This window comes from Ictalurus furcatus, chromosome 22, assembly GCF_023375685.1.
Source record: "Ictalurus furcatus strain D&B chromosome 22, Billie_1.0, whole genome shotgun sequence".
Classification (NCBI taxonomy): Eukaryota; Metazoa; Chordata; class Actinopteri; order Siluriformes; family Ictaluridae; genus Ictalurus; species Ictalurus furcatus.
This window is the reverse complement of record NC_071276.1, coordinates 85,001-95,000: the sequence shown is the minus strand read 5'-3', so window position 1 is coordinate 95,000 and position 10,000 is coordinate 85,001. Positions and strand designations below refer to the sequence as shown.

The 10,000-nt window shown below is 40.9% G+C and overlaps 2 protein-coding genes across 2 annotated transcripts in view; one reads left to right on the top strand and one right to left on the bottom strand.

The window, feature by feature from the left end:
• Positions 1-350, bottom strand: part of ostf1 (osteoclast stimulating factor 1) — a 4,141-nt gene extending 3,791 nt beyond the window's left edge. The window contains exon 1 of the mRNA XM_053610712.1: positions 171-350. Within this exon, the coding sequence (XP_053466687.1) occupies positions 171-204 (34 nt within the window). The 5' untranslated portion in view covers positions 205-350. The remainder of the gene's footprint in view (positions 1-170) is intronic.
• Positions 351-3,038: 2,688 nt separating this feature from the next.
• Positions 3,039-10,000, top strand: part of areg (amphiregulin) — a 12,117-nt gene continuing 5,155 nt past the window's right edge. The window contains exons 1-2 of the mRNA XM_053610684.1: positions 3,039-3,932; positions 6,191-6,358. Of these exons, the coding sequence (XP_053466659.1) occupies positions 3,896-3,932; positions 6,191-6,358 (205 nt within the window). The 5' untranslated portion in view covers positions 3,039-3,895. The remainder of the gene's footprint in view (positions 3,933-6,190; positions 6,359-10,000) is intronic.

Here is a 10,000-nt window from a genome sequence, read left to right as displayed (position 1 = left end):
TAAAGATCAGATGTTTATTATTTACAGTTATAAAGCACAGAGCAGAGTGTGTACACTTCTTCACGCTGTGTAATAACTCTAATATCTGTTAGAACAGTCAACTAATCCCCTCAATAAACATGTAGTACACTTTAATCGACTGTATCTGTAATTAAAGCTGTGAAACTCACCTGGTTTGGCGGGTTTTGGTGGAGGTTTTGACATTATGCCTCACTGTGAGAAACCTGAACGAATTTAATAATGTTTATTACAGTTAAATTATTACAGTTAATGTTTAATAAAGTGATAAACGGAGACTGGGCGCAGCCAGCAATGAGGAAGCGCACAATGCGGAAGTGGCTCCGTGCGCATGCGCGACATCACTGCGTTGTGTAGCGGGTGGACCTGCTCCGCGCGCCACTCTTCTGGACAAGCGCCGTCTACTGTGGACTGCGCATGCGCATCATTTCACAACTGCGCGCGGAGGAATGTGTGAGGAGCTGCAGGTCTGAATCTTCCCCTACAGCAGGTCCCAATCTTCCACCTGCAGCAGGTCCGGATCTTCACCTGCAGCAGGTCCTGATCTTCACCTGCAGCAGGTCCGGATCTTCACCTGCAGCAGGTCCCGATCTTCACCTGCAGCAGGTCCCGATCTTCACCTGCAGTAGTCCACAGTCCTCTGTGAGGCGATGATGAAGACACAGAGTGGGTCAGAACTTACACTTACAAATGATTTTTTTTTTAAATTTATTTATTCATTTACATATGATTCATTTACATGTGATTCATTTTCATGTGATTCATTTTCATGTGATTCATATTCATGTGATTCATTTACATGTGATTCATTTACCTTTTCTCTTCTCTCCTCCTTCCCTTTCCCAAATATTTCATTGAGAAGAAGAAAACAAAAAACAAAAAAAACAAACCAAACCAAGGAAAACTAAATTAAAAGTGCCAAACACCCCCCCCCCCCCCCCCCCCCCCCCCGGTTCTTCATGGCTACTCAATAACTGTCGCTGGTTATATAAATATTATAAAACCCAAGAACAGGCACAAAAATTTAAGTGGGAAGTGTCTGTAACTCCATAAAGTATACAATAAAGGGATGCCATTTATAAAAAATTAATAATAATAATAAATAAGCAAACAAACAAATTAATTAAGTAATTAATTAGATAAATAAATAAATAAATAAATCATCTAAGTTAGGAGCATATACAATACCTGTCTTTGCATTAGAGTACCAGCAACTATAATGTATCTACCGTTCGCATCAGCGATAGCATTAGTGGACGAAAACTGTAAACTTTTGTCAATTAAAATAGCGACCCCTCCTTCTTTCAAATTAAAGTTCAAATTCTCCAGACCAGATGCCTCTTTTAACAAGGCCGCTACAGCAGCAGTTGTACAGGTGTCAGCGCCCTCTGGAACTCCCACTATCCTAACGTTATTGCGCCGTGACCTCGACTCCAAATCCTCACATTTATTCTCTAATTGAGTCACGGTGGCAGTGAGAGACTCGATAGTAGTCTTCATATGAACTATGTCAACGGTGCAACCGGATAGCGCGTGCTCCATTTCCCCAACAGTACCTTTCAGTGTTGATATGGTAGCCTCGGTAGCGACTTTATCACCAGCCTGCTGTGTTTTCACGGCCTGCAGGTCAAGCGGGATAGTAGACAGCGCATGGACCTGAACATCGCCTGAAACTCCTTTTTAAAAATATCGGCGATGTCCTTCCTCAGTGAAGCCAGCAACTCAAGCCTGAGTGCGGCGAAGTCAGGGTCACTGCTCGGGGAGGCGGATTCAGGGGGAGAAGGGGACTCGCTCACGGTGCGCACACTAGGTCTCAGTCGTGTCTGAATGCTACCACGGGTTTTCGTGTTCTTTCCAGACATCTTAACATGCCACAAAGTTAAAAGTGCAAATAAGGAAACGAAGTAGAATAAGTTAAATATATATTATATGACCAAAAAGCACTAATTAATTACAATTTTAATCGAAATCAGCAGGAGCCTCCAACTTCGCGTCTTACTCCAGCAAATGATTTTAAAGCATTAACTACAACATGAACTCCTGCAACCCCGTGTTCACACTGACACCACCCGTACACACACTCTCACACACACACACACACTCACACACTCACACTTACACACTCACACACACACACACACTCATACACTTACACACTCACACACTTGCACACTCACTCACACACTTACAGACACACTCACACACATACACACACTCAGTGTTCAATCAATGTCTCACATAACTTATAACTCATAACGTAATAAAAATAAAACTTTTACACAAGAAAAGTTTTGCCATGACCGTGTGTTGCTCGTTCACGGCATTTTACCAGAATGTCACGTTTTCACGGTCGCGTCCTGAACTCTGCAACAGGCAGTATGACTTCCTGCCGATTCATGAAGATCGTTAGATGTGCAAATGTTTTTGTGTCCTGTGACGGGTATCTGTGTAACATCGTCCACTAACTGACCATCACTTTTACTCCGAACCCTAAGGAGAACTCTTCTAACCCTAGCGTTTGGGATAGATGTTGAATTCTATTAGCTTCTTAGCATTTTGGTTTCAGTGGAGTTTGTGGTGCACGCTAATTTAATGTGATGATGTTGGGTTATTTTTGGTGTGTGTGCTTGTGTGTTCAGGGTCATTAGCATTAGCTATGTTCTTCAGTCCTCTGATTAGCATAGAGAGGCGCAGCGGCTAAGGTGCTAACGGCAGGAACAGGAACCTGATGGAGCATAAAACACTCATCACACTGCACTTAAACCTAATGAACTGGAGCTCAGTGCTCCTTAACATGCTAACTGCTAACTGCCCGAGTCTCGAGCTTCATTGCATTTGAGAGTGTGTGTGTGTGTGTGTGTGTGTGTGTGCGTGTGTGTGTGTGTCAGTTTATAAAGTGTAAATGGTAACAGCAACAGTGTGTGTGTGTGTGTGTGTGTGTGTGTGTCAGTTTATAAAGTGTAAATGGTAACAGCAACAGTGTGTGTGTGTGTGTGTGTGTGTGTGAGTTTATAAAGTGTAACTGGTATAAGCAGCAGCGTTGGGGTGTGTATGTCTGTGTGTGTGTGTGACAGTTTATAAAGTGTAAATAGTAACAGCAGTGTTGGTGTGTGTGTGTGATGTTTTGGTTCACCTGAAAATGACATTGCATGTTTATTAACATTTTATTTGATATTTTATGTAAATGACTTTTCTCTTTTAAATAAACAGAGTAAACAGAGTATATGACGGTAATAAACACACTGAAACACACTGAAACAGAGAGTGAAGACCGAGCCCCGGTGTAGTGGAGAGATCCGGACAGGCCGCGGTTTGACGCTCCAGTGTAACGTCTGCTTTTTCTCTCGCAATACAAAATATTTTGTAACACCACCAAATGTGGAAAGAGGGTAAATACTAATGCACAGTGCGTTATGTATTTAATATTATCCTCAAATGACATTCCATAGAGTTCTTGAGTGTATTTATTTTGGGTTACAGAATCACACAAAAATGTGCTTAAGTTCAGAAATATTTATTACACTGTTAGCTAATACACAAGGTTGTGGGTTTGAATCCCACCTCCGCCCTCTGTGTGTGTGTGTGTCTGTGTGTGTGTGTGTGTGTGTGTGGGCGGGCGAGTGTGTTCTGAATCGTGGTGCAAGGTCATTAGTGCCACCTCACTGGTTCTGCTCCATAGTTTTCATTCTTCTTAGAGACGTGACGTTCCTCTGTCTGCATCTTAAACATGAAAGGACAAATGCCTGGAACATTATGCAACACACACACACACACACACACACGCCCTGACACCAGGTGGCTATAAAAGCAGCTGCCGGTGTGTGTGTGTGTGTGTGTGTGTGTGAGAGCGTGAGACACAGCGAGACGCTGCTCTGACATGAACCTCATCCTGCTCTCCTCTCTGCTCTGCCTCGGTGAGTACACACACACACACACACACACTCATCTTTCACTCTCTACTGAAGAAATTACTCTACCCTACTGTGTTACTTGTGTGTGTGTGTGTGTGTGTGTGTGTGTGTGTGTGTGTGTGTCAGGCTGTTGGCTATGTGAAGACAAGTTCTTACCTGAAAAACTCTCCTCCTACAATCTCACCTGTGGAATCTTGCAGCCACACAAACACACACACACACACACACACACACACACACACTCAGAAACATGCCATTGAGCTTTTTGTGTTAGACATTAGCACAATTTTATATACCTGTTTTGAGGTGAAGTGTGTGTGTGTGTGTGTGTGTGAGAAAAAGGGAAACTGTTATGCAGGTGAAGCATTAGAAGACAAAAGGAAGGAGGAGTGCTTATTGTTCACACAGCTATTTCAGTACACAGACACGCCTCACACACACACAGTCAATACACACTCCACAATGGATTGTATTCAGCATGACTCGGACAGGAACACGTTCATTCATTTTGGGTTGTGTTACATTTTTACATTTTTACATTTACGGCCGCCGTAAAGGGTCTAGGGATATGGGTTTAAGGATTAGGGGTAAGGATTAGGGTCTAGGGATATGGGTTTAAGGATTAGGGGTAGGGATTAGGGTCTAGGGATATGGGTTTAAGGATTAGGGGTAGGGATTAGGGTCTAAGGATATGGGTTTAAGGATTAGGGGTAGGGATTAGGGTCTAGGGGTATGGGTTTAAGGATTAGGGGTAGGGATTGTGGTTTTAGGGGTAAGGGGTAGGGTTTAAGGATTAGGGGTAGGGATTAGGGAGGAAGGTTTGGGGATTAAGCCAGATTTATTCTTCAGACACCATCTGAGCATCAGCAAGACACTTGATAGTGGGCAGAGTGGGGTTGTGGATGTAGTGAAACAGTGGGTGGAGTCAGGTAGTGGGCGGAGCCAGACCGTTAGAGTTGCAGCACCTTGACTGTAAACTGTGCATCTGTCCCTGCGACTCTATTTTCAGCAGCGAGACAGAGACTGTGTAAAGAGTGTAAGTATTTATCTAGCGTGTGACGTGAACTCAACATCTTTTCAGATTAACAGACTCTCCAGAGTGATTTCATTTTGAATGAATTAAAAATAAAAGGCTGTACAGTTTATCACTTCAAACTCAATCTGTAAAGCAGCGTAACATGTTTGTAATTCAAGTTTTTCCAGAATGTTATTAAGCCTCTCCTTAAACACCACACCAACCCCTCGCTCGGTCTGCTGCAGGAACTCTGTAGTTCCTGTAGAAGTTCTTCCTGGTTTAGATCTCATGGCACAGACCCTTACCAGTTTATTAGATTTCATGGAGATTTTTCAGAGACTACAAAACGTTGTGTCTCAAAAGGTTCTTGTAACGAGGTTTTAAAGGCACTAACTGAATAGTTCTGTTCATTCCAAAAAACCATGTATGATTCAAATCCGTAATCATAAATGAAAGGCAGGAACGAGAAGGTGGTGATTAGTTTTCTATAACAGCAGCTCTGATAGTAGCGCAGGTTTATATTAATACACTCGCTCTAATACCTTATCATTACTATAGTAACGGCTCGTTCACAGGGGCGCGTACAGCACACGCTCCACATGAACCGATTAAAAACCGTCTGTAGCTGTTGATGTGGTGAAGTTTTCTGTAAGGAGGCGTTTGTAACGTGTATGGAAGGAGTCTCCAGTGTCAGTGCTGTGTAACAGTCAGAGTTAAAGCTGTAAGTTTTCACACATCTTCAGGACAGTGGAGTTTACACTCTGAATTCTTTCTTACGTACTTGATGTCTTCTTTTATTATTATTATTAACGTTGTTATTCTTATTAACTTTTATATGTTTTATTTTTCTGTGTACTGCTTATTTTGTGTACAGCGCTTTGAGAAGCTGCTTTTAAAGGCGCTTTATAAAATAAAGTTTATTATTATTATTATTATTATTATTATTATATTACTAAAATTACAAGCTGGAACTGTTTATAGATGCTGTAACATACGCGAGAACAGGAACTTTCACAGACGTCTGTAATAAATACAAAAGTAAATATAGAAGCATAAAAGTATTACATTTTTTTTTTAATTAATAGAAAATTGTAGTTTATAGTTTATAAATTGTTGTGGTGTAAGAGGAAGAAAACACTCAGGGACGTTCTGTTATAGGAAATTAATCAACCTCGGGATGTTAAGTAACTGCTTCATGACACATTCGTGTCACTCTGTCTGTCTGTGTGTGTGTGTGTGTGTGTAGCGTGCAGTGTGCTCATCTCTTTAGCTTCACCTGCCACTCACGCCTCTGAGATGAGTCATATGACTGTGATGTCAGCTTCAGGGGAGGGGCTTCAGAGTGCACTTGGGGAGGAGCCAGAATCTGAGGACGGACCTTCAGGACTGTTTACAGGGCCGCCCTTAGGCAAAGGTATGTACACACAGACACACAGGACCCAGAATGGAGCCTTGAGGGACTCCACAGGTCTGATAAGGAACATTAACACCTACAGAGACTATCTAGACCAGCTGAACCAACTTTAGAGTGTAGGTGGTGTAGTTGTAGATGTTATAGATTGTGTAGTTGTAGTAGATGCTGTAGATGCTGTAGGTGTAAATGGTGTAGTTGTAGATGGTGTAGTTGTAGTAGATGCTGTAGATGATGTAGGTGTAAATGGTGTAGTTGTAGATGGTGTAGTTGTAGTAGATGCTGTAGATGATGTAGGTGTAAATGGTGTAGTTGTAGTAGATGCTGTAGATGATATAGGTGTAAATGGTGTAGGTGTAGATGTTGTAGATGGTGTAGTTGTAGTAGATGCTGTAGATAATGTAGGTGTAAATGGTGTAGTTGTAGATGGTGTAGTTGTAGTAGATGCTGTAGATGATATAGGTCTAAATAGTGTAGTTGTAGATGGTGTAGTTGTAGTAGATGCTGTAGATGATGTAGGTGTAAATGGTGTAGTTGTAGTAGATGCTGTAGATGATATAGGTGTAAATGGTGTAGGTGTAGATGTTGTAGATGGTGTAGTTGTAGTAGATGCTGTAGATGATGTAGGTGTAAATGGTGTAGTTGTAGTAGATGCTGTAGGTGTAAATAGTGTAGTTGTAGATGGTGTAGTTGTAGTAGATGCTGTAGATGATGTAGGTGTAAATGGTGTAGTTGTAGTAGATGCTGTAGATGATATAGGTGTAAATGGTGTAGGTGTAGATGTTGTAGATGGTGTAGTTGTAGTAGATGCTGTAGATAATGTAGGTGTAAATGGTGTAGTTGTAGATGGTGTAGTTGTAGTAGATGCTGTAGATGATATAGGTCTAAATAGTGTAGTTGTAGATGGTGTAGTTGTAGTAGATGCTGTAGATGATGTATGTGTAAATGGTGTAGTTGTAGTAGATGCTGTAGATGATATAGGTGTAAATGGTGTAGTTGTAGATGTTGTAGATGGTGTAGTTGTAGTAGATGCTGTAGATGATGTAGGTGTAAATGGTGTAGTTGTAGTAGATGCTGTAGGTGTAAATGGTGTAGTTGTAGATGGTGTAGTTGTAGATGGTGTAGTTGTAGTAGATGATGTAGGTGTAAATTGTGTAGTTGTAGATGGTGTAGGTGTAAATGGTGTAGTTGTAGATGGTGTAGTTGTAGTAGATGCTGTACATGATGTAGGTGTAAATAGTGTAGTTGTAGATGGTGTAGTTGTAGTAGATGCTGTAGATAATGTAGGTGTAAATGGTGTAGTTGTAGATGGTGTAGTTGTAGTAGATGCTGTAGATGATGTAGATGTAAATGGTGTAGTTGTAGTAGATGCTGTAGATGATATAGGTGTAAATGGTGTAGGTGTAGATGTTGTAGATGGTGTAGTTGTAGTAGATGCTGTAGATGATGTATGTGTAAATGGTGTAGTTGTAGTAGATGCTGTAGATGATATAGGTGTAAATGGTGTAGTTGTAGATGTTGTAGATGGTGTAGTTGTAGTAGATGCTGTAGATGATGTAGGTGTAAATGGTGTAGTTGTAGATGTTGTAGATGGTGTAGTTGTAGTAGATGCTGTAGATGATGTAGGTGTAAATGGTGTAGTTGTAGATGTTGTAGATGGTGTAGTTGTAGTAGATGCTGGAGATGATGTAGGTGTAAATGGTGTAGTTGTAGATGGTGTAGTTGTAGTTATTGTAGATGATGTAGGTGTAGATGGTGTAGTTATAGATGTCGCAAATCTTGTAGGTGTTGTAGGAGTTGCACTTGTTGTAGATGGTGCAGTTCAAGATGTTTTAGATCAGAGGTGCCCAAACTTTTTCCTGTGAAGGGCCAAAAATCAAACTTGATTGAGGGCCGTGGGCCGAAAGTAAACGTTGCATTATACCAAACTGTATTATATTCAAATTAAAGTTGCCATGGTTCTCCTCATTTATGATTTCATAATATTTACAAATAAATAAATAGAAAACATTAGTCTGTATCTGCTTAACTAATGCAGTTTTATTTTCAGAGTTTTATAGTTCAATGAAACTTATAGTATAATTAAAACATAGAACCAATCCCATTTATAATACATGTTCAATGCCTAATACAACTATTCAAGCTATAAGCAATACAGCCACATGCCTGCAATATCAGTGACCTCTAATGACACATGAAGCTGGTCCTTATTTTTCAAAAGTTTTTCCAAATTGGGATGCAGTGGACTTACTGTCAAAGTCAGGATATTATGGTGGTGAGAGTCAGTTTGCATCTCAGTTTACACTTATTTAAGTTCATCAGACTGAAAGTCTGCTCACAGTGGTAGGTACTGCCAAACAGAGACAGCATCACTTGTGCCTGTTTGCACATCTTTGGGAACCTGTTTGCTGGGACACATTTGTAGAAGTCTGTCAAGGGACCTGAACTTGTGTTTGAGTTCTGAATCACACTGAAGCTCAATTGGTTCCATCTGAAGATCATCACTGACTCAAGGATTGAGCAAACCACCAAAGTCAGAAGCATTGTGTCTGAAGTCCTCAAAGCGACTGTCAAACTCCTGGAAAAGGTTGCTGAGAACAGCATCATACTCAGGTACCTTCTCTTTCATCATGAATGCCTCTCTAAAACAGGGAAAATGGGCTACATTTCCTGGACATGGGGATGAGCGAGAGAGGAACAGTGTGAGATGGGGAGTGAAAGAAGAGAAAAGCAGGCATGTAAAAACAGAGGGAGGCAAATAGAATAAATAACTGACAAAACAAGGAAATTAATCCATGATCATTTAAGAGAATTTGACACAAAATTTATCAGCTTGATTAACAAAAAAAACCCAAAGCTGACACCACTGGATATAAATGCTAACTAAATATAAGTATTAATAATAATAATAATAATAACTGCACATAAAACTATGGTGAATATTATAATTGTGAATGTTAGCTGCTGAGAGATGTCTTCTGAGCAGCAGTAGTTTTTGTTTGAAGGCTCTGACGTGATAAAAAAGCTGGGTGATAATCTGGTCTTTTCCCTGGAGCTGAACATTTAAAACATTGAGCAGCTCTGTGACGTCCACCAGGAAAGCCAGGTCAGAAAACCATTTCTTATCCATGGGCACTTGAATACTACCAATCTTGCTTTCCTGAAAAGCTCTGATCTCTGATACAACACATCACCATAGAGCCATCTCATCCAACAGTACCTTGAACTGCAGGTGAGAGAGCGCCTTGGAGCGTATATCATTCACAATTTTGACGACGTCACGCATCACATCCACAAGCCCGATGGATTTGGCACATAGCTGTTCTTGATGTAAAATACAGTGGTACTTTACTAATTTCCCCCCACATTCACTGACTTTCTGAGACACCAACGTAGCAAGGCCAGATTTCCTCCCTACCATCGCCGGGGCTCCATCAGTTGTAATGCCAGCCATATTCTCCCACTTTAATTCATTCTTTTTTTAACACTCTCTCAACAGTGAAAAAAAGATCCTCTCCTTTAGTAGTACCAGAAAGAGTCTCAGTGCCAGCCAGCTCTTTCACTTCAAAATTTTCATTTACTCCACACAGAAATACCAACAGCTGTGTGGAATCAGATATATCAGTGCTCTCGTCGCAAGCTATT